The 23,756-nt window shown below is 43.7% G+C and overlaps 1 protein-coding gene and 2 gene segments (V, D, J or C); 2 read left to right on the forward strand and 1 right to left on the reverse strand.

The window, feature by feature from the left end:
- The first annotated feature begins 3,539 nt into the window (after nt 1–3,539).
- On the forward strand, nt 3,540–7,690 carry LOC147245173 (Ig mu chain C region-like). The segment is given in 5 exon segments: nt 3,540–3,749; nt 5,387–5,446; nt 6,289–6,636; nt 6,732–7,049; nt 7,171–7,690. Coding segments are annotated over 5 exon segments (1,131 nt in total).
- A 2,021-nt stretch (nt 7,691–9,711) lies between these two features.
- Nucleotides 9,712–14,695, forward strand: LOC147245174 (Ig heavy chain C region, membrane-bound form-like). The segment is given in 9 exon segments: nt 9,712–10,122; nt 10,884–11,186; nt 11,276–11,587; nt 11,691–11,975; nt 12,562–12,888; nt 13,001–13,318; nt 13,386–13,673; nt 14,298–14,446; nt 14,594–14,695. Coding segments are annotated over 9 exon segments (2,349 nt in total).
- A 2,181-nt stretch (nt 14,696–16,876) lies between these two features.
- e4f1 (E4F transcription factor 1) lies at nt 16,877–23,132 on the reverse strand. 2 transcript variants are annotated; one of them, XM_086184484.1, is made up of 14 exons: nt 22,976–23,132; nt 22,601–22,734; nt 22,410–22,488; nt 22,152–22,327; nt 21,754–21,874; nt 21,490–21,642; nt 21,124–21,311; nt 20,847–21,050; nt 19,890–20,001; nt 19,572–19,789; nt 19,286–19,484; nt 19,035–19,198; nt 18,246–18,308; nt 16,877–18,137 (listed from the first exon to the last, which is right to left on the reverse strand). In XM_086184484.1, the coding sequence occupies exons 1-14, from the start codon at nt 23,121–23,123 to the stop codon at nt 17,790–17,792; spliced, it is 2,307 nt and encodes a 768-aa protein (XP_086040610.1). In that variant the 5' UTR covers nt 23,124–23,132; the 3' UTR covers nt 16,877–17,789. The 2 variants fall into 2 exon arrangements, with proteins under 2 accessions (XP_086040610.1, XP_086040609.1); XM_086184483.1 differs by having other exon boundaries at nt 16,879–18,137; nt 20,814–21,050.
- Nucleotides 23,133–23,756: the final 624 nt, after the last annotated feature.

The following is a 23,756-nucleotide window of genomic DNA, read 5'->3' on the forward strand; positions in this document are numbered from 1 at the left end:
CTCCTCTAAGATTACTTTTATGTGCCTTTATAAATGTGTTGGGGGATCTCCAATATTAACTTAGTGGCTGCAAATCACACTACTAGTGATTTAAAAGTGTTTCTGATGGAAGAAAACAGGGTTTTCAGCCCTTCAATATAGAGGAGAAAACTTGTGGACATTTTATCCTTGTGGTTTCAGTCAGGTTCATGTTTATGTAACTCACAGGAAACAAACTTCACCACAGCAGGTGCTTCCTCGTCCAGAGTGCAAACTGAAACTTTGGACTAAAACTTTGACACCCGACTGATAACACGAGATGATACAACACAACCGACAAGAAACCACAGTGTGTCTAACAAGAATTATGGAACTGAACTGGGGACAGTTTGAGTAGGAAGAACCAGTTAACTGCAAGTACATGTAATCATTCATCATCATGGAGTGTAAAATTCAATACTCTTCATTTAACATGACAGCAGAGTAAATATTTATTCTTGAGCTGTAAATGATGATGCAGCAGCATCAGTTTATTCATCCATCCATCCATTTTAAGGGTCGCGGGGGGGGGGGGGCTGGAGCCTATCCCAGCGGTGATGGGCGAGAGGCGGGGTTCACCCTGGACAGGTCGGCATCAGTTTATGTTAAGCTGAACTCAACTCAACCCCCAGTTACTTTCCAGAGCATTAAGGCCTCAATATTAGCTGACACTCCCAAGGTGCTCATCTGTCCGGATGACATAGTCGTACAACACCAGTTCTCGAGGACACACACCTGACAAGGATATTTGATGTCCTCATGAAACACAACCTCACGCTAAATGCAGTAAAATGCATTTTTGCCACGCCTGTGATTGGTTGATTGGTGGGAGAATCCTATAGATGTTCCCCAAGAACTACTCCCCTTCACAGAGTCAGGGGTGAAACATCGTCCTAGAATGATGTGTGGGCAGTCGTCCCCACTTCTCTCAGGGCAGGCATCCTGGCTATTGCACACAAGGGGTTTCTTGGCATCATGAAGGTGAAACAGCATCGCAGGTCCTCTGTATGATGCCTGGGCATTGACAGAAGCATAAAGACAATGAGAAGAGACTGCACAGCTTGTTTGGTGATGGGAAGACCAATTCACCCCAGCCCTGCAACATTGTGGTGGCTGCCTAGCTTCGAATCACATTCAGGTGGACATCTGTTGGAAGCTCCATATCCTGCAGCACCAGCGCTTCCTTATCATTGTGCACACTGAAGCCTCCACTCTAAATGACCTGAAGTGGTCACCACCAGATTGGTAATAACTAAGGTGGCCACAGATTCTCTCAACACCCTGGTGCCTCGTTGCATTCAGTTCCTCTGGGCCAAATTTGTGGCCTTTGAAGAAGACTGTCCAAGTACGTACCGTCTTCAGCTTTTTGCATTTCAAAGTGGCAGCTGTGACTCGGGATGACTTTAAAAATGTTTTGCGTGTGTGTTGGGGGGGGCACTAAACGCTTCCTTCTCCAGCTGAGAAGTTGTGCAGTCTGATGGCTGAAGGGATGAAGGATTTCCTCCCTGAAACTTTCAGTCCTGCGGTGCACTGAGATCACCCGCTCAGTGTGGCTGCTTCTCTGTCCAGAGATACTGTTGTGCAGGGGGTGGTCAGGTTTGACCATCATGCTCTGTATTTTTTCACCGTGAGCATCTCTCCACCACACTCCCAACATCATCCAAGCTCCTACCAAGCACTGAACCCACCTACCTGATGAGTTTATCCAACTGCTTCTCTTCTCTGACCAATTGGCGAGCACCCCAGCAGGCTGCAGCATAGAGCAAGGCGCTCTCCACCACTGATTTAGGTACCAGTATGAGGCCACACCCTTCCTGAGCCAGAGAAAGGCAGACTTGGGCCTATGGGGGACTATGACTATCTCTTTGGTCTTGGATTTGTTAAGGAGAGGTGGATTTTAACACTCCATTCACTGAAGGCCCTCACCAGCTCCCTGTATTCACCCTCTCCATCTTTCCTGATACACGCCACAACCGCTGTGTCGTCAGAGTACTTTTGAATTTGACAGGACTTAGAGTGGCACTGAAAGTCTGACGTGTCCAGTTTGAAAAGGAACGGTGCAAGAGCCGTCGCTTGTGGAGACCCTGTACAGCTCAGGACTGTCTCGGACTCACAGTTCTCAAGCCTGCTGTGGTGGACCTGTCAGGTAGTCGGAGACCCAGGTAGTGAGGTAGGTATCTGCCCCCATTCTTCAAGGTTGCCCCAGAGTATGTGTGGTTGGATGGTGTTCAATGCACTGAGAGAGAAGTCAAAGAACGTTATTCTCACATAGCCCCTCAGTAGAGCATGTAGAGAAAAGCGTCCCCTACTCTGATATTTTCCCTCTCCAGTGTCTTCATGAGATGTTGAAGCCACCGGTCTGTAGTCATTCATCTTGGCCAGACACCCGACTTGGGGAACCGGCACAAGACAAGAGGTTTTCCTTCGGACCAGTCCCCTCCCTTGCTGGAGACTCTTGTTGAAGACGCACTGGAGAGGTACAGCTAGTTGTGCTGCACAGTCCCTGAGCAGTCTTGGTCACACACCGTCCGGCCCTACTGCTTGACCAGAAAGTAGCCTCTTGACCTCTGCTCTCACCTTCTCTATTGTGAGGAACAGAGGATGGTTTGCCACTGCAGCCATTGGAGGTGCCGCTGCCACTCGTGGGACAGTGAACGTACTGCATGAAGCCAGGTAGATGAGATGTGAGGCTGATATGATTAAAATCCCCAGAGATGACGACAAAAGCATCAGGGTGTTGTTGGTGGTGTCTGTATTTTCAAGACAGTCTCCTGGATGACATCTCACACTTCCACTGCAACGCGTGATGGGATGTCAACAATAGAGAAGCCGGTTAGATCCACACAGGAGTAGGTGATGTTGTTATCCACCAGGAACTGGGGGCAGTTCAGAGTGGTAGTTGGCTCTTACCAGCAGGTTGGCTTCCTCCCCAGGGTCGGGAGAAGGATCACAATAGGAACACCCCTGTTTAATAGATATATGTATCTGTGTGCGCGTGCGTGCGTGTGTGTGTGTGTGTGTGTGTGTGTGATAATCTTTTGATCTTTTTTTGTTTTTAAAAGCTGCTGATTCCAAGTGATTCAGTGTGGTGATGGGATCTGTGGTCTAAGGGGGTGATACGAATCTATCAGCCTTAAAATAAACACAAGGCTTGTAGGCTGCTGCATGGATACAGACTCCATCTTATTATTATTCCATTATCCTGATAATAAGTAGTAGGAGTACTGGTAGTAGTAGTCATAGTAATTATGTTAGTAATAGAAGTAGTACTGGTAGTAGAAGCAGTGGTGGTGCTGGCAGTGCTGAGTTTCAGGTTCAATGACGTTCTTGTTGTCTGAACTCTATCCTGCAGGGAGCGGAGCTGACAGAGAGTTCAGTAAAGAGGAAGTTTTCACAAACCGTTGGAAAGACACACATTATTATATAAGCAGACCAAGACCACAGGAAATGAATATCTCCAGAGGAAGGGGTCAATAACAGTGTGCTGAGAAACGCTTTGGCAGTAAAACACTTGAGCTGTCTTGTTTGAAACTGAGATTAGAAGCAGATTGGAAACAACGGCTGCTTTGACTTTGGATGAAAAGGAACACAAGTATCATCTCATAATTTCCATTGAGAGTGAAGACGACTCATTAGTTATCCAGTTTTTTTACTTTAAATATACAGTCTAATATATAGTACCGGTATATTATATTGAATATGGAAAGAAGACGGAAAAATGCTGGAGAAATGTGAGATCTTTGTCGATACAATAATCAGCTTGTTTTGCTCGTGCTGGTATTTCACGCTGTGGAAATGCTTTTGTTTACTGAGGAAAAGGTTCGATGTTCCAGTAATTTCAGGTAAGCAATCCTACATTCTTCCACATTCTGATTTCAATTGATATTTTTCAAGAACTCAATTCTGGACTCTACATACTTCATTCATTGATAAAATGTGAGGTTCATGATAAACTCTGATGTTAATTCAGTTTGGTGGTGACCATCCTGTTTTCTTTCATCTTCTGACTCCAAATGTGCAAAAACCAAAGAAAAAATGTCTGTGGGCAGATTGTTGTGTGGAAGCTGGCAGGGAGAGTTGTCTGGGAACAGGTTTTGTATGCGATGGTCATTATTGGTCAGGCACAAGGATCCCCGTCACCTCAGGTATGTGCTTTTATTATGATTAGAGAAGGAAATGACATGAAATGTCAATGAAACCTTGATTCCATGTTTCGATCTGTTTAAAACCCCTAAAATGCTCCGTATGTCATGAGGTGACGGGATGGTGGTGGGTTTTTGTAACAAGTGTGAATGGAATGTTTCACTGTGCTTACTGGGGTACTCAATGGGGGAGCGGCACCACGGTAACAGTCACACCAGGTAAGATTTGTCTAAAATCTCCTGCTGGCTGTTCTGATGTCTGTTGTACTGTAACTTCTCAGCAGATCAGATGTCCTCTTAATGTGTCTTTACACTGGTAAAGTCAACAAAGTCCAAAGGACCACAGGAGTGGATCATTGATTTTATACATGAAACAAATGAAAAGGGAGAGTTTTTATTCTTCACATGAGTAGAAAGAGTTTTAGTACTGACAGTAGAGTAGATTCAACACTGTGCTACAGCTACTACTGGGGAGATGGTACAACGGTAACTGTGACACCAGGTAAGAACTCTCTCTCTTCTGTCAAATAATCGCTTCACGTCAAAAAAATATATTTTTCATTTTTACATCTATTTTTTTTATATATCATTTTTTCTATTTAAGGAATGGTTTGCTCTCCATTTGTGACTTCAACTCAGTCCAGTTTCAAGAATTATGAATGAGAACGTTTGTTCGTAGGTCGACCTTCGTAATTTTATAAACGTAGCAACTGTTGAGGAAGAAGCGTCCAAAAAAGATACGTGAATGAAGGAGACGGGCCGACTCAAAGATCGATCTCGTCGGCTTCTGACAATAATTACCTTTGGCTTTTTTTTTTTCAAGTTTTTCGGAAAAACAAAAAACTGGAGACAAAACATCACAAGGAATTTATTCAGGAAAAAAAAGTTGTAAAAAAATGACTTGTGAAGCAATTATTTTAAGAAGGTGGCGATTTGTTCATGACTGCGTGGAATTTTAAACTGTGTTTTTTTGTAAGATGGGTTTTGTTAAAAGAAGGTGTAATAACCAGCTTCTGTATCATTATTATGATTATCCAGCTTGTTTTATCATAACTGTCTGTTTTAATTGTGTTTCTGCATCCTGAAGTTTGTGTAATTTATCTAGAACTGTGAAGCAGCTTATAACTGTTTAGAAACGCAGAAATTAAAGTATAATAATAATGATAACAGTTGGTGCAGTCTTGAAAAAGGTATAATTTTACTTCTATTTATATTTCCTCTCTTAGTTTCTCCAAGAAAACCAACTGTGCCTCCTGTGGTTCAAAAGACTACAGTTGTCAAACAAGGTAAGACTGGTGCTGTGTCCCACGGACACAGAAAGACTTGAATGAGCCTTGTGTGTGTTTAGTAGGATGAGGCTGAATTCTAAAGTCTGTGTGTCGATCGTACAAACATTCCCGCTCAGTTTGAGAACAATAACTGAGAGTTCATCTCGTCCTGAATGTAAAATATAACCAACATATTAATGTACAAAACAGCATCAGAGAAATGCACGTTTCAAATGTATGGATTTATTTATGTATCAATTTATTGTATTTTGAAATTAAATTTGAGTTATGACTAGAATATGAATAGACATTTACTGATGTTGAATAATTAAGTCAAATGACACATTCTTGAGTTGAAATGATTCAAGAAATGAGTTATGGAACAGTTCATGAGATGTTGTCATTCTTCAGCCCACCAAAGCAAACAGGGAGGTGGGATGGAAAGGCTGGAGTTTGCTCTCCTTTAACTGCTGAGCCTCTCTCACCTGTCTGAGAACACGACTGCTATGCTTGTCGCATCTTCCTGCAGAATAATCCCAGTTTATCCTCCGTCTGCCTCCACCTTTGTTGTTGATTAACATTCCCTGTTCATAACAAATGTTTAATCTGTCACCTTCAATCTGTGTTGGCTTGCCTGAACAGTCAGTGTATATGCAGAAGCCAGCACACCAGAGGATTCTTTTCCACCCTCTGACGAGCTTGAGTGTCTCTACGTGGAGAATCATCTGTGTTTTCACAAAGACGCTCATGTCTTACGTTTATGACAAATCCTGATCAAATCTGCTTCTGCATATGCTCTATGTGTGGTATTCTTGGCTTCTGCATCCATATATCTGTGTGTGTGTGTGTTTATTTTTCAGAGGTGCCTTGTGAGCCGCCGGCTCTTAAAGTGTTGGTCTCCTCTGATGAGGAAAGCAAGACTTCCTTCGCCTGCTTTGCCAAAGACTTTTCTCCAGAAGTTTATGAAATCAAGTGGTTGAGAAATGAAGAGGAAATCACCAGTAAATTATACGAGTACAAAACAAGTTCTGACGGAAGAAAGACGGAGAACGGAACCACGTTGTACAGTGCAGCCAGTTTCCTCACCATACAGTCCAGTGACTGGACTCCTGATACTAAGTTAACATGTGAGTTTAAAAGCAAAGGTGGAGACTGTGATGCAACTGCGCGCTCAGATATCACCCATAAATGTACAGCTGATCCCTCACGTGAGTACATTTCTACTTTTGCTTCAAAACATTCCATTTGAATTCTACTGACCTGCAGATGTGCAGTAACTGTGAATGAACTCTTCATCCATCAGGGGAGGGATGTCGTGTGGCAGATGTGGACATTGAGATCTCGGCCCCCTCAATGGAGGACATGTTTCTAAACCGAAAAGGAACTGTGGTGTGTCAAGTCCAGATAAACGTGCCGTCTGTAGACAAGATTTGGTGGGAAGACGAGCTGGGAAATGAAATGGCTGGTGCTTCTAAAAACCCCCCAGTAGGAAAAACAGGGAAGGTTCGCCTTCCACTTGACATCACGTATGAAGAATGGAGCTCGGGGATTACACGCATCTGTGTTGTTCAACACTCAGATATGCTCGACCAGCTAAAGGGACGATATCAAAGAAAGATTGGTAAGAACATCACAGAAAGCTTCTCTTTGATCTTCTTGATTAGAGCGTCTCTGTGCTCAGTGTCCTGCACCAGGTTCTTTTGTCTGTGCCTAGAAGCCTAATTGTTCTCTCACTCTTGCAGAAAAACCTGCTCAGTGTCCATCAGTGTATATGCTGCCTCCAGTAGAACACACTAGACAGAAAATGGTCACCCTGACTTGCTATGTGAAAGACTTCTTCCCTCGCGAGGTTTTGGTGTCTTGGCTCGTCGATGACGAGCCGGCAGACGCAGCTCACAATTTCACAACCACAAACCCCGTAGAGATGGAGGGATCCTATTCCGTCTACAGCCGCTTGTCCCTCAGCCTGGAGCAGTGGAAACAGACTGATGTGGTGTACAGCTGTGTCGTTTACCACCAGTCTGTGGTTAGCACACCTAAAGCCATTGTCAGGTCCATCGGCTACAGAACATTTGAACAAACCAACCTGGTCAACCTCAACATGAACGTCCCCGACACTTGCAAGGCCCAGTAGATGTTCAGTTGTGTCGCTGTGTCTTCTGCTGTTTGTTGGTTCATGTTTGCTGCTTGTGATATGTGATTGTGTTTGTCTTTTAATGCAGATTCAAAATCAAAAAAATAAAAAACACTTCTGTTCCTGTACGTTGCATGTTCATGTGTTTATTTTTCCTAAGTCCTTCCTTATTAGTGAACACAAATGGAGATGTCGAGTGGTGACACTAACATGATGAACTCCACTCTCCACCATCGCTCCTACAATAGTGACACATGCAGCCACTCGATTCATGCCATAATTAGTCTTTGTGAATCAAGTGTCTTCACTTTGACATGTAAACGTTGCATTAACGCTGTGTGTGTGACTTGTCTTTGTGTACGTGTGTTTCCTCTGCTGGGTCCTGCACCCTCAACACTAGAGAGATGAGCATTGAAGTCTCTCAGTCCTCCGATAACAGCAGCCTTCAAAAGTCACCCTGGCAACAGCCACAAATGAAGTCTTTCCAAAGCAACTCAGGACCACCAGTCACTGTAGTCGTTGGCTTCACTGGTGTTTTAGCAGGACGTGTCAAACTATTAGACCTGACGGAACGCTCCAGAACATAGAGACATTTATTTTCTTCATTGTTCGTTCCGTCATTTATACTCTGAGGAGGGTCCACTCTCCCTAACATGAGAAATATTGCTCATTGTAACGTGAGCAGTGCTTCACATGCCGGCTGTGGATTCTCTCAAAGACTAACTGAAGTGTTACTGCACAGACTCCCTGAGAGGGACCCTGATTGAGACCAGCAACAAATGGAGCAATGCTGTGGAGGCAGAAGAAGACAACATGGGGAACACGGCCCTCACCTTCATCTTTCTTTTCCTCATCACTCTGCTGTTCAGCATTGGAACCACAGCTTTCAAGGTAATGGAGACCTAAGAGACGTGAGAGTTGACTGGAACGTTTCAAATAAGGTGTTGAGTTTGCAGACAACATCTTGTAACATCTGACCACATGAATTAAAGGAACATGCCACCGTTTTGGGAAGCGCTCTCATTGTCAATTGATATCAATTGTTTGGGAGCCCCGCTGTGACAACATGTATAGACATATTTCAGAGCTGTTGCATTGAATGTCCAGTATTTTTTATTGGTGTTTTTGATGATATTATGCTCAACTGATATTTATAATTATATATTATGTAATTATTTTAATTTAGTTAAATGACTGATTTCATTATCAAATGGGTTCATGAATATTTTAACAAAATTAATTCTGAAACCAGTCACTAGACTAGAAATCCAGTGTGTAGAAGAGCCATGATCCTCCCTGATATTTGATGATGCTGCAGTATTGGAACAGGAATCCACAAACATTGGTCATTAATGTATTCGCACATACCTGGGAGGTGAGAATTTGATCTTTTTTCAGTATCATTAATCCTTTTTTATATTTCTTCTTCTTTTCAGATGAAATGAAACAAGGTGAACTGTTTCTAAAAACATTTTTCACGTTTCTCAAAATCTCATTGTGTCATGTAAGTAATCACAACTGTCTTTTTTCCATCTTAATCACAAATGCTTCACATCTTTCTGAAAATAAACATTTAAATGAAGATATTTGATTTTGTCAATTCTTCTCTTGACGTGTATGAAATGTTATTCATATTTTGACTGAATGCTTTGTGAAATTAATTGTTCTTCTTCTTCAATAAACACATCCTTCAGAAGGGTTCATCATGTCTCCACCACCTGGAATCAACAGACCAACACAAATTGCAAATACTTTGCTGGTTCTGGAATCTGTTACTACTTGATTGGTGAACCAAAGCCTTCAGCAGAGTCTTGAGAAGCCTTGTAACTGCATGTGATGAGATATGAAACTCTTCTGAGATATTTAAATGTGCACTGTGCTGCTCCTGCTGGCATCAGCCCGTCTTGCACCTGCTGTCCGTGATGCACCGTTGCTCTTTGCTGGTTTCACTTCTGGTTTTGGTGCTTTTTGGAGATCTTGGTGTTATGCAAAGCTTCCACTTGCTGCGTGCTCTGATCACCCTGCAACATGTGTGTGACAAACTTCCAGCCTGACCTCCACCTGACTCTCACACACCAGACATTGTAACGGTCCAACGCTGCCATCTAGCGTAAATACAAAGGTATTACATGTAGAACTGTGACGTCATTCTGAAGGTATGTGGAACTCAAGCGCTCCAATCAGCTCATCTAACATTCAAAAATGGGCCACATAAAGAAAAATAATCATCTCCTCTCTTCCTCAGTTCCACAGATTGTCTCTCCAAACATCACATTATACCCAGTCTGGGAGGGTCATTTGGGGAAGTCAGCAGTCAGACTTATCTGCACCCTAAGCGGCTTCTTTCCAGACACACTGAGTGTCGAGTGGCAACAGGACAACCAGAACTCAGACGTGCGGAAAACTCAGAGAAAGATGCAAAGTGTGGAGGAGCCCAAAACCTTCACTCTGAGCAGTGAGATTGAGCCACAAATGACAGCCTGGACCAGCGGTTCTGAGTTTACATGCAAGTCCACTCACAGCAACACTGAGTTGAAGAAATCAATCAGTATTTGTGAAAGTAAGTTTGTGTGGCTGCTGCCTCCCAATGCAGCAGGAACACATCATCATTGATACATCAGGACTGCTTCACATTAAAGTGATACTTCACCCAAAAAGTAATTGCCTCTCATGTACTCTCAAATAGGAGTATTGAGTTCATGAAGGTATTTTCTCCCTCCCACGTGACCTCTTCTTGGCTCCAGGATGCAGCTTGAACTGACCATGTACATTTAGCTTGAAGCTAACGGTGACTGGAGGCTAACAGCCGCAAAAACTGACCAAGAATGTCAGTTTACAAACTCTTAAATGCATTATTCAGTATAATCCAGGTCTTCTTAATCCAGCTGTATGCTTCATGATCCCCAAACAACTCAGTTGTGAAGCGCTAGCAAACACAAGGAAGTTGATTGGACTGAATGTGCTAGCACGCCTCTCTCAGTGCTAAAACAATAAGAGTTTGTTTTTACCTCTCATCAAAGTGTTTGTGTATTTCTGAGCATGCAGCTGGATAAAGAAGATGTGGATTGAACCGGACGATGAACCTGAGCTCCTCAATGAACATTTTTAGGACAGTTCTGCTGTTGTTAGCTGTCAGTCACCATAAGCCTCAATCTGAATGTACCTGGCTGGGGCTTTCTGCTTTCTGGAGTCAAAAAAGTGATGCAGGAAGGAGACAAAACATCATATTTCTGAGTACATGAAAGGCAAAATACAGATTTTGGGGGAAGTATTGCTTTACAATGCATGTTGGAATCTTTCTTTTTCTTCTGTTTTGGGCAGCAGCACAGGCAAGCACTCCTCCTTCCATTCAGGTGGAGCTTCCAAGCTTCAAGACTGCCATGATGGGAGAGACTAATGTGGTAGCAACATGTTCAGTCCACACTGTATTTGATGCCACTGTTACCTGGCTGATGGATGATAAACTCCTGTCCAATAACCGAGTGACCCAGTTGACAAACCCTCACCTTATAATCAGCAATCTGACCGTTTCCTCCAGTCAGTGGAGAAAACTGAAGCTTCTAAAATGTAAAGCTGAACATCGCTGTTTCTCAGGGACTGTTGAGAAGGAAGTAAATGTTCCAGGTACGCTGACTTGACAAAATAAAACTCTGGTGTGTTTATGAGTAAAAGACCTTAAAATCAGATCTGTGTTCCATGTTGGGATCATCCAGGACCTGCAGTTACAGCTCCATCAGTGGAGATCAGGAGATCTCTCCCAGTTCTCCTGAAGGGAGGCAGCGCTGTGCTTGAGTGTGATGTCACACAACTCGTCTCCGTTGACCTCTACATCACCTTTCAGGCCAATGGAGTTGATATTTCTGACAAACAGTTTGTGGATCTTCCTGAAGCTCCGGGCCTCCATTCAATCAGTCGACGCTTCCCTGTGTCTCCGAGCGACTGGAAGAAGGACACGAGTTTCACCTGCACTGTGAACCAAGGCTTCTCCCACAGCTTCCAGTCCAACTCTACTGGCAATGTCTTTGGTAGGAGGACTTGTGCTCCTCCACCTTAACAACAGCTGATTTGATGTCTCTGTTTATGCTTTATTTTTGTGGAATAACACCCACTGGTGTCTCTGTCCCCCAGTGGACCCAGAAGTGGAGCTCCTTCTGGTCCCCAGTGAAGACTCAGGACTACAGGGACTCGTATGCTCTGGATGGGGCTTTGACCCTCAAATTACATGGTTTCATGAGTCTCAGCAAAGACCTCCCTCAAGTACTCACATCAGCATGGCTGCAGACGGTCGAGTGGCAGTGACCAGCCAACTCAACGTTCCTCAAACGGAGTGGAGAACAGGGGAGGTCTTCACTTGTGTCGTCTCTGACAGCTCCCTGAATCAGAGTGTCAGAAAGAACGTCAGCCTCTGCTCAGGTAAACAAGATCCCATCATCATGTTCACGTTGAACACATTGGATTTCCATCCCAGCTGAGTCATGCAACAGTTGAATTCCAACAGAGTCCAGCTGGAATGGCATTTTGTTGTCTAATGGTACGTTCCATTTGACCTCAGAAATCAGAGAGTTCACATCCTGCAGAGTCGTGATCAGCAGGTGTTGCACGCACCAACAATTTGTTTCTTTTCTGACTTTTCTCCACTTTCACTGAACAACTGTTACATCAGTCCCAGTTCAGACCTCTTGCTGAAGTAAAAGGAGCGCTGCACGCTGTGTCAGGTTCTCAATGAAACAGGATCATCATGTGCACCTGTCCCACATCCCACTTTCCTCAACCTGAATTAATTTGAGCCTCTGACCCTGTAACTGTGGTATTTTGGAGAAAGAAAACAGGGTTGGAGGTGATGAACAACCAAAGACACACCATTTCTGCTGGCTGGCAACCAAAAGCATCTTATCTGCTAGACATGTATACTCAGACATGTCTTCAGACGGACGTATTTTCTCCTCATCATTATTACTTGATGGTTGTTGCATTTCTGATGTCATGTTCTTTTTCTTAGCTACTCCACTATCAAGCCAGATAGTTGGTGTTTATGTCCAAGGGCCTCAACTCCAGGAGTCTCAGGACAAGAGGCAGTTGACCATCACCTGTCTTCTGGTTGGTCCTCATCTTCACCATTTCTCCGTCTCCTGGGAAGTGGAAGGGAAGAAATATTCACTTAATTTCCATACGGAGGAACCTGTGAGTCACAAGAACGGCACGGAGACCCTACGGAGCTTCCTGACTGTGTCAGCAGAAGACTGGCACGCACATAAAAAAGTGTCTTGTAAAGGAACGCAGAAATGTTCCGCCCGGAGCTTTGAGGACTCGATAATCAAGAGCAAAGGTATTTTACTTCACATAGTTGGAGAAGGCAAGATTGCATCAGAAAGTCATTATTCTAAAACAACATTGAAGACAGACGTTAAAGCATCGTGTTGTCTTCTTTTTTTCTCAAGACTTCTATCAACCCACAGTGAAAATAATCCCACCTACTGTCTCTGAGCTGTCCGCGTCACACGTCCTCACACTGGTTTGTCTAGTTTCTGGATTTTCCCCAGCGGACATCATAGTGTACTGGGAGAAGGACGGCCTCAGACTCCCATCAAGCACCTTCACCAACAGCCCTGCATGGAACGATGCAGGCAGCAGGACCTTTTCAATGAGCAGCAGACTCAATACATCACACACTGAGGAGCAGAGCTCCAGCTACTCTTGCCTGGTCAGGCATGAATCGTCTGAAACCCCCTTCAGAAGCTCTATCAAGGATGTGTTTGGTGAGCACACGCTTTTCTTTGAGCATTCAGCTTTTCTACCCTGCAAATATTCTCATTTTCCCTCCAGCCACAGTGACCCCCGCGAAACCTTCGGCCATCTTGCTGCAGGGCTCTGGTGAACTTGTGTGCCTGGTGTCTGGCTTCAGTCCTGCATCCATTAACATCACTTGGTTTCTTGATGACACCACGGAGCTTTTGGACTTCAACACCAGTGAACCGAACAGAGGCCCAGACGGAAAGTTCAGCACCCACAGCCGTCTTCATCCGTCCCAAGTCAGCTGGTTATCCGGGGCGGTCCACACCTGCAGGGTGACCCATGAAACCACCACCCTGTCCCTGAACATATCAAAACCAGGTGCCAGTGGGTCCACTGATCTGATCTTGCACAATCGTGGTTGTGTTTCACACCCGTGTGTCACTGTGTTCACTGCATGTATATTAACTCCCTTGATCTCAGATTTGGAGGAAATTTGGTAGAAAGACAGACAATCTGTCAATGAATAAGTGATCATCTTTCAGAGAGGATCTGGATCAAATTGTAGATCCTGGATCCTGAAGACTGTTCTGGATCACTGGTAGGGTGCAGCTATTAGTTTTCTGGACATGTCAAAGACAGTTTCCCATCGTATCCTGGGGTCTGTCTGAAAAGGTGGGAAGAAGAATGGCCTTGACTGTCTTTTGGATTTGTGACCCAGAAGATCTGTTTTTGCTTTCATGGTCAACATCTCCAAAAGACTTAGAGGGAGAAGTACTAAGCTCCCAGAGGCGGTAGGGATCCTGTTCAGGATCAGCGAGTCATAAGATGGAGAAACAGAAAAATCAGTCATGAATTTGTGTCCATGAAGCCTCCTTGGTGGAAGTCTGCACTCTCAGAGGGATTTCTATTTTTCTATCAATGTTCCTCAGCAGTCTCCTCTGCTCTGCTACAAAGCAGTGACCAAATGAACATGAAAATCTCTCTGTTCTAATTCTTTCACAGAGGTCTTGCAGGATTGTGACTTCATCGATGACATCACTCACGCCGTCATCAACCAAGACATAGATGTGGAGAGCTGGTATATGTCCCTCACCTTCCTCGTCCTCTTCCTCATCTCTGTCCTCTATAGTGTCTCAGCTACACTCATCAGGGTGAGTGTGAGTTTTGCTACTCTGAGGTCTTCTTCCAGTGGAGTATTTCACATCTCTTCACTTCAGCAACTTGACCTGATCCCTTCTTTATGTTTCTACTCTGAGCAAAACTGTCACCAGATCCTGATGGTGGTTTTTTCCTTTTAGATCAAATGATGACGACTGCAGGAGAACTCCCATTTTCTAGGCCTGTAGACTCTCTTGGCTTTGTGTGACTGAATGTTTGACCTAAAGACTCAAACACCAATGTAAAATTAACTTTTCATTTTTGTTTTGAGAAATAAAGATTCAGAAGAACAGAATTTGTCTCCTTTTGTCTCACTGATCACCATCAAACTCATGAAGACATTGACTGAATCCAGTATAGAGGACGAGGCTGATTGATACTCTAAATTGACCGTAGGTGTGACTGTGAGTGTGAATGGTTGTCTGTCTCTATGTTTTGGTCCTGTGATGGACTGGTGACCTGTCCAGGGTGAACCCCGCCTCTTTCCTGTTGATGCTGGGATAGGCTCCAGGCCCCCCCCCCACCACGACACTTAACAGGATAAGTGGAAGAAAATAAGAAAATGGATGGATGGATATATGGAGAGGACATTTAGTACAATGGCCTTCATGAATACATCTTCCCACTCGAGTGAGACAAAGATACACATGTATATATAGATAGATGGATAAAATGTATGTGTGTATATATCCATATATAGATATGTATGTACACACACACACACATATATGTGAAACCCTCACAGATGACCAAGGTGTGTTCTACATGTGTGCTCTCCACTGAGGCCACCGTTTCATGCATTTTGGACCAGCGGGAGGAGCTTAGGCTGCATTTCGCAGTCATCAAGTCAAAACATCTTGTATCTGATCTTTTGGAACCAGTGCTGGGTGAGGTACAGTTGTCCATCAAGGCCTTTGAGGGAGAGCGAGTAGATCCTCTGAAGTTCCTTGCCAGCTTGGTTAGCCTGATCAAGTCCGCGAGCCGCAGGGTGCTGAATACACTGGTAAATGTTGATGAATGCACAGGACCAATAGATGGATGCATCAGTCCTAAATCATGGGACTGATTTTTTTTTTTCTAGACCTGTCTCAAATCCAGCTACAATTGTGGAAAGTAGTGTGCTGGAAGGATCGCATTCAGACTGTATCATCACAAGACAGACAGGAATGCGTGCAAAATTTGGTATAAATGGCCACACTACCGATTTTGATCAAAATTCTTACTGCGCTGGTAAAGAGAATGAGTGAAAGTTCACTGCAGACATAACGCTGAAGTAATAGCACATCCCATCATTTTCCCTCACTGTCCAAACAACCTTTGACAGTTGGAGGGTGAACCACATGGGAGATAGTAAAATGCTGCTCCTCCCCATCAAGGTCTGTGTTCACATGGGCTTGAGAACAGACACTGTGAACACACCCTTGCAAAGCTGATGAAAACATCCATCCATCCAATTTCTACCGCTTATCCCGTTCAGGGTCGCGGGGGGGCTGGAGCCTACCCCAGCAGCCTTTGGGCGAGGAGGAACAGGAGAGTCAAAAAAACCAACAACGATAAAGGGAACCTTTAGTGTCCTAAGGTGAGGGAAAAACACGACGAGGCTTCAATTTTATTGAATTGCGAGCTGTCTCATACTTCCTGCTCCCCCGAATCCTCATCCAACCTTCTCTCATGTGAACATGTAATGTGTTGGCACACACTCAGGCAAGCGTGAAGTGACGCAGACATTCTAACTTCATGGTTGTGTCTTCGATTTATTGTGAGCGCAGTTTCGTTAACCAGGAAATTCAATGAGAAAAAAGTATACATCAACCTCGAGGCAAGTCCCATTTCAGTGGTTTTCCGCTCTGTGCTGTGCAGTCTATTTTTATTTCATTGTTGGTCTTCCAGCAGTACTGTACATTACTGTAACATGATGAGGCCAATTTCATCTCACAAGAAAGCTCACAGTGGAAAAAATCTCAGTAAATTATAGTTACTTTGACTTGGAGCCCTGCATTTCATATTTGTTTCCTTATTTTTGCAGTTCCGATCACGAAATACGTCTTAAAGATTATAAAATAAATATTAAAGGCCTTGAGACGATTGAGGGATGGTATAAATACATTTTTATTCAAATACTTAAGACTCCTGAACGCATGAAATCATACTCGGCATCACTGCTATGACATTTAAAGAAAATAAATTATCACCTAGAATCGAATCATTCTTTGCAGTTTGATTTTCTTGGATCTTTTTTTATTTTATTTATGATTTCTTGCAAATATTTAGCCAAGTCCTTGCTCTCGTGTTAACCTTACTTCATATGAATCTTTAGTTATTTTTCTACTTTCTTGCATATGTTAACCATTTTCATTTTTGCTTACGTTTATGCTTTTTGGGGGAGGGGGGCCTCTTTTTTTAAGTGAATTTCTCACTAATTGACTCGTGGCACCTCGTTCCAATGTACTTTAATAATTCCGACAAAACAATATTTACTGTATATCTACGTATTAAATCAGCTTCCACATCAAATGTTGTAATACAAAATTGTAAGAAGACATAAATCTTCTGTTTTCTGTCACACAGAATGCGGGCTAAAATGCAACGCGCTGCATCCCCTACGAGCACACCCAGTGGGGTGAAACACCACATTTCTCCCTGAGGCCTAAAACTGCATCTTAATGGTGGGCTTAAACCTGACTGTTTACAGGCAGACACGCACAATGATGATTCAGCCTCGAAGGGGAATCGCATCATGAGGGTATGTTAAGAAAAGAAAAAAAGATGGACACCAAAATTCTATGGGTTCTTATGTAGGCCATGTGACACACCTTTATTCAGCAAAAAAAAAAAGAAAAAGAAAAAGATTGTGATCCAGGAAATGCAACAAAACAATAAATACTGTATTTTTGAGATTTGACCCACTACAGAGTGACATTTGGCATTAGATGGATGCATTTTAGGTAGTAAAGGAAAATCTAATTTTAGGAAAACGCAGGGAAAAAAAAAGACCAATCTGACAGATGCAGGCAGACAAATGGTTAAAAACATGTTTGAACGGAATGATTAACAGACCTATGCGCCAAATTAAGCCTTCAAAATGAAAAATGATCCTCCCGGCTGCAGATGAAAGTTATAAAATAAACTAAACAAATAGGGATTTATTTCAAAGTGAATAAACAGACCCGACATGATAGGACTAGTCCTCAAGCAGCCTCAAATGTCTACATTTCTTCAGTTCTTTCTGAGAAACTTTAGAATCAGTTTGGCAATGGTTTTGTAGTGGAAACAGCCAAACCTGCTACATAGGTAAAGTCCCGCCTCCTCCTCGTGGCCGGTGGGACTCCTCCTCCGTCACACAATCACTGTCTGAATTTCCACCTCTTCTGGGGAGGTGATGACGTATTCCTCCTGCTGCTGCACCACCTGGATTTCATCCTCCCCCGTTTCTTCTGTGGTAACCATAGCAACTGTTCCGTCCGCTGTCTCCACCAGCGTGCCGTCGCTGATGGCTGAAGCCAGCGTCATAGCTACCTGCTCCGTCAAACACTCAGGTGTGGCGATGGTAATGGTGTCGCCGCAGTCGCAGATGGACGCGCCCTCCTCGTTCACCGCCACGTTGCGTACAATGATCTGATGGCCGTCTGAGCTGTGGGACTGGCTGACGATTCGCTGCACTACTTTCATGATGTGATTGCCCATCTGGCGGGGAGCGTTACAGAACGGTGTCACCACCAGCGAGAAGGAATAATCCATCTGCGTTCACTGACAATCACACTGATGGCGTCGTTTAAAGTCACGTGTACTGACCTGGTTTTGACCGTCCTGAATGAGGGAAACTTCTTCTTCCTGCACTTCCTCCTCTGTTTCAGTCTGCGGAGATACGGATCAAATAAAAAATTTGAAATACTTCATTGTGGTTGGATTCCTCCTTGATGAGTACTTATTTTGACCTTTTGACCATGAACATCCTTTCACTTCATCCTTGAGTCCAAGTCAACCAAAACGCCACTTTGCAAAATCCATCATGAGTCGGTTTGCAGTTGTAGTCGGTGTATTTTACCGTAAAGTTTTTAAGCCTCCAGCAGCTCTTTTTAAACCAATTCAACATTTTTTTGGTCCATTTAATTGATCAATTAAGTATAGAAAAGTAACATTTGTAAAATATCCCAAAATTCCCTTTTCTATGGGCGTACAAGTTGTAATTAACAGAAGTTGTATCATAGTAACGCACAGGAAGTAGCACGATACAGAGAAATCCACAAATCAAAAACAGAAATTTACACCATCCTCGTCTCACCATCTGTGAGAAGTGAGTTATTCATCCAAACGGTATTTCACACACTACCTTTAATTACTGATTAACTACTTGGGTTGAATCCCTTTAGGGTCTTTTTTTTTTTCTTAAACCACTTTTCTTCTACCGTGTAAATTTTTACCATGTCTGTTGCTGATTTATCAAGGTTGTGGCGTCTGATTGGCCGTCTCTGGTTTGATAAACTGAACGAGAATGATTGGGACTAAGCACCTCGCAATGATGAAACGAAACATGGTGTGGCCTTAGTGGACACAGCATGTGACTTGAACACTTTTAAACACCTTGATGATATACTCCTGAGTGTCGGCCACCACAGAGGAGAACTCCACCAGAACGGCGTGAGGATCCTCAGAGATGATGGCCGCCGTGGCGAGGTTGTCCACTGACTCCTGCTTCTCTATCACCTCGCCCACCTGCTTACTGGTCTCTTCCTTATGGCAGCCTCCTAACGGGGGAAGAATCAACCTCTGTCATTTGGCCTGTGGGCATAAACGTTATACATGCATTTATTTCCCTTGTGAGTCATCGTGACCTTTAGCTCGCATGTGTCGATTTAGGGTGCCGTGTTCTGCAAAGCCCCGCCCACACTTCAGGCACTTGAACGGCTTTTCTCCGGTGTGGTGGCGGATATGTCGCACCAATGAGCCTTTCTCCCTGAAACCTCTCAAGCAGACCTGACACACGTACGGTTTCTCATCGCCGTGGGTTCGCTGATGCACCTGCAAAGCATTCTGGGCACGACAAAGACGTTCATGACAGTTGGTCCGGATAACAGAGAGAAAACAGAAATGAGGTTTGGTACATTCCTCCTGCCTCACTTTAGTCTTGTATCCCTTGTTGCATCTGACGCAGTGGTAGGGTCTTTCATCTGAGTGGGCTCTCATGTGTTCCCGTACGTGCCCAATGGTTTTATAAAGCTTTCCACACTCGCCGCACTTGTACCTCCTCTCGCTGACGTGGACTTCCATGTGCTTTTTTAGCAAATAACCACTCAGGAACTCTCTTTGACACAGTGTGCACTTAAAGGGTTTGTAACCTGCAGAAAGATCACACACAAGACCCATTTTTACAGCATTAGCCGACCGCACTAATCGGAGAAGTGACGCTCTGAGCTTCGTTAGCGGGTACAGACTTACCCAAATGGCCCTTGACATGAAAGCGGAAGTAGTTCAGGCCCTTGAAGGAGCGATTACAGTGTGGGCACGTGTGCAGTTTCGAGGATGTCTGATCATCTCCATCACCGGCTTCCTGCAGCACAAACAAGAATGCTCAAAAAAAGAAATCTAAGGGAAGAAAACACCAGCAACAGCAGACGGGTATTAGACATGAAGTAATATTCGCAAAAACTAGACAGAAGGGACTGGAATGATGACAAGGAAAGCTCTGATACTGCAGCGCTTTTATATGTACTTCTAAAATGTTTCGTGCAAATATTCATGGAGCTGCAGCCATCTTCACTCTCTTCTCACCCTTTGTTTTCTTTCACTTTCTCTATTATATCATTTGTAAAGTCAGATTATATTCTCCCCCGTCACAAACTGGACCGTAGTTCACTGCAGTTTGGTCTGGGCTGGGATCCAGAGGCGGTTTCACAATCGCCATTTTGGTTTAGTCTTTTTTTTATATTTGAATTCAAATCCTTCCGGTCTTCTTTCATACTTTTACGGTTCAATCAATGTAACGGAACAGAGCTGCTTCACTGACGCTAACATGCTTCAGTTGTCCGCATGGATGTGAACCAAGGACCCATCAGATCATGTGTCGTGTTTTCAAATGGCAGTTCTTTACACAAAACGACATTATTTACAATAAACAATCGATTAACAGACAACAGATACCGCTGCAGTTTCGTTCTGTCAGATGTGAAGAAAAAAAGCTGATCTAGTTCTTAAGAATATTAGGTGAAGCACAGGATTCATTCATTCTCTTACTGAAGGAGAGTCGACAAAACTCCCCGCCTCCGATAAAGTCGATACCAAGACAAAACACTGACCGCTGATCTCTGCTTCTACCAGCAACCTGTGCATCATTTCAGCGTAGTAGACAAGCTGGTGGATTACCTCAGCCTCCATTTCCACAAACTCTTCTTTCACCTGGATCTCTGTGACGCTCCCATCAGCCTCAGGACAGTCGTCGACTTCTTTATTTAGCTCCTCAGTCGTCTCAGGGATCTCCTCCACCACTGCTTCCTCCGTCCTCAGCGCGATGCCAGAGTTGATGATGGCCTGACAGATGAGGTTGTCGCCCGCGGCTGCAGCTGCGGCAAGTGCTTCTGCCTGAGACTGCTCCACCACTACCTGGATGAAAGGGAGAGCGTCAGGGTCTCTCTAAACTGCTCTTCTATTTATAGGAAATGTACACTCAGGCTACCTGCTGCTCCTCAGTTGTGCCATCAACCTCCATGGTGAAGTGGACCTGATGGATGACCTCTTGGGAGCCAGGGTCTACTAAACTAACAACAGCAGTCTGAGCCTCCATCACTTCCTGTTCTTCTGGTTGCTGCTCCACAACCACCACCTCTTGCTGGCCACGCACAGCGGCACGATCAGCTTCGACGCCTAGCAACGCACACAGACCGTCAGTGACGAGGCAGATCTTTGGCTGCTCCGCTTTATAATCCATGACAAGAGCGTTCCACAGAGGCATTGTTTCACAAATAATTTCCTCTACATTTCGGTACAAGATTATAAAGCTTTCCTGTTCATCACTGACACACTCCATCATTATTCACCTGACCTTTCTGTACTCCATCCTTGCTGACTAGGATCTCCTTGTACTGGACAAAGCGGATCTTTTCTGTGCAGGGTGTAAGAGCTTTCAGGTGTCTGGTGAGGGCGCCAGACTCTCTAAATGACTGGCCGCACAGGGTGCAGCGATACGGTCGCTCATCTACAAGGGAACAAGGTGATGGCAGAGTTGTTATTATTTTGATGGATGATTCAAGACCAAAAAAACAAACAAACAAAAAAAAAAACGGGTCCACAGGTTTATCGTTTTTACCGGTGTGACGACGGTTGTGACGAATCAGGGAACCTTTAGTGCGAAAGGAAGTCCCACAAAGGTCACATGAGAAGTTCTTCTGGTCGCTGTGAGTTTTCAAGTGAGTTCTCAAGATGTTTGTCTGTTAATTGAATTGGGGAAAAAAAAAAAAAACAATACCAGATTGAAATCTCTAATAAAATGGATTTCTTATCTCACACAGACAAAACAGGTGTTGGGCCATGGCTTCTTCCTGGAGCACCAGTCTTCCCTCATTTGTTATTTTGATGATGGCGGTGGAGAGCGCTGTCTAACGTCTGACCAAAAACTCAGACTAGATCCAGATCTAATAATAATAATACATCTCACATTCATATGAGAAAATGAAACCAAGGACATGCGGTAAATGTGGGACTTACAGTTTTAAAAGTCTTTTCACAGATCTGACAAATGTAGCGTCCCTCTTGGTTGACTTTGTATACCAGCTTGTCACCGTCGGTGTTGTCAGTTATGGATGCCTCAGTCCCGTCTGACTGCTCAGTCACAGTCACTGGAGTGGTTTTCTTCCTGCGACCTCGACCCAATACGCTGTCATCTGTTTGGATAATAATCAAAATAACGACTCAATCAATTTAAGAAGCTGGAGATTTTACTTGTGAAATGAAATGTAGACCCACCGGTAGCGTTTGTGTTGCCCGCTTCATCTGAGGATGCACCTTGCACCACCTCTGAAGAACTCCCTTTAGCTGCCTCATCCTGTGAGAAAAAAAAATGTATATATACATATAGAAAGGAAATAGGTTTTTGCACTCTCTCTATTAATTTAAACTGGTTGCTGTCTGGGTGCACACTTGTGTTTACACCTCACCGCTTGGTTGCTGTCCTGGCTGGAGTCTACCCGGGCCACCACACGTCTGCAGCCGCGATGCAACTTGTGCTGGATGAAAGCCTCCAACGTGGAGAACTCGGTCTGACAGCGCCCACATTTATGTACATCTTCATCTATAAGACCACAAACAAAGCTTTATAAAAACTGGAATAAGTAAAGTTTGCCCGTGCTACAAGCTACTTGCTCGTTATTTTAACGTGTAAACATTTGCTGCGGACTGGGTGGATTTCTAAACGCGCTAATGTGGCTAACGGCAGCTAGCTGCTAGCAACAATTCATGATGGAGGACAATCGCAAGGCCCTCAAATAACAGAAAAATCTTTCGGATTTCTTTTAGATAGCAGGAGAACTCACCTTCATCTCCTAGGGTAGTCTGAATAGTGATCGTCTCGTTGCCGTTCTTCGTTTGCTCCCTCTCGGTTTCTGCCGTATGATTATTTTCTACATTCATGTCGTTAGAACTCTCCGTCTCTGTCGCAACGCTGCTACAGGGAGGAAACATGGCGGATTTACGACCTCGTAGTCATAACAACAGTATGGCGTGCGTGCGTGTTTTGTCATTAGACAGGTGGTTTAATTTGATTTTGGCCTGTAATTTAAATCAAAATGCTCACAAATTGTATAAAATATATTCCAAATATTTGTAAGAATGTTTGCTAATAGATAATGGCATCTATGTGTCCCTTTACTCGTGTTATGACTCACTTTTTCACAATGGCAGTACATTTTTATCATGATCCGGCTAAATTAAGATACAGCAATGTTTTAATAATGCTTTTTAAACTGACTGGAGGCAAAGTTATTTGGAATTCTCTTAACTAATAAAACAAACATGGAGCACAAATTGATTACCTACTGAGGACTGAGGCCCCGCAAAACCAGAGGCCCAGAACTACAGTTTCTCTGAAAACAAATCTTTATACGCAGGTGAAATCAGATGAATGAATCTGACACAAACTTTATCTTTTAAGAAAATTAACACCTTCCAGGGGTTGTCATTGTAATATAATTGCGTGAATTGCCTTCTTGTTGCTTCAGATAAAAAGATCCCCTTGTGTTTTTTTTTGTGTGTGCAGATATTAACATTGGATTCGTTTTTGAAGGAATAAATGTTTGAAAATAATAAAATTTAAAA

The sequence above is a fragment of the Aulostomus chinensis genome, chromosome 18 (genome assembly GCF_037954235.1).
Source record: "Aulostomus chinensis isolate RoL2024-O1b breed Wild chromosome 18, RoL_Achi_v1.0, whole genome shotgun sequence".
In the NCBI taxonomy this organism is placed as follows: Eukaryota; Metazoa; Chordata; class Actinopteri; order Syngnathiformes; family Aulostomidae; genus Aulostomus; species Aulostomus chinensis.

Excerpts from the sequence above, each read along its gene's own strand:
- e4f1 (XM_086184483.1), bottom strand. The coding sequence starts at position 23,123 with ATGTTTCCTCCCTGTAGCAGCGTTGCGACAGAGACGGAGAGTTCTAAC. Across the intron at positions 21,643-21,753 it reads TCACAACCGTCGTCACACCG|ATGAGCGACCGTATCGCTGC; the intron begins GTAAAAACGATA and ends GTTCCCTTGTAG. Across the intron at positions 21,051-21,123 it reads GCACAACTGAGGAGCAGCAG|GTAGTGGTGGAGCAGTCTCA; the intron begins GTAGCCTGAGTG and ends CCTTTCATCCAG.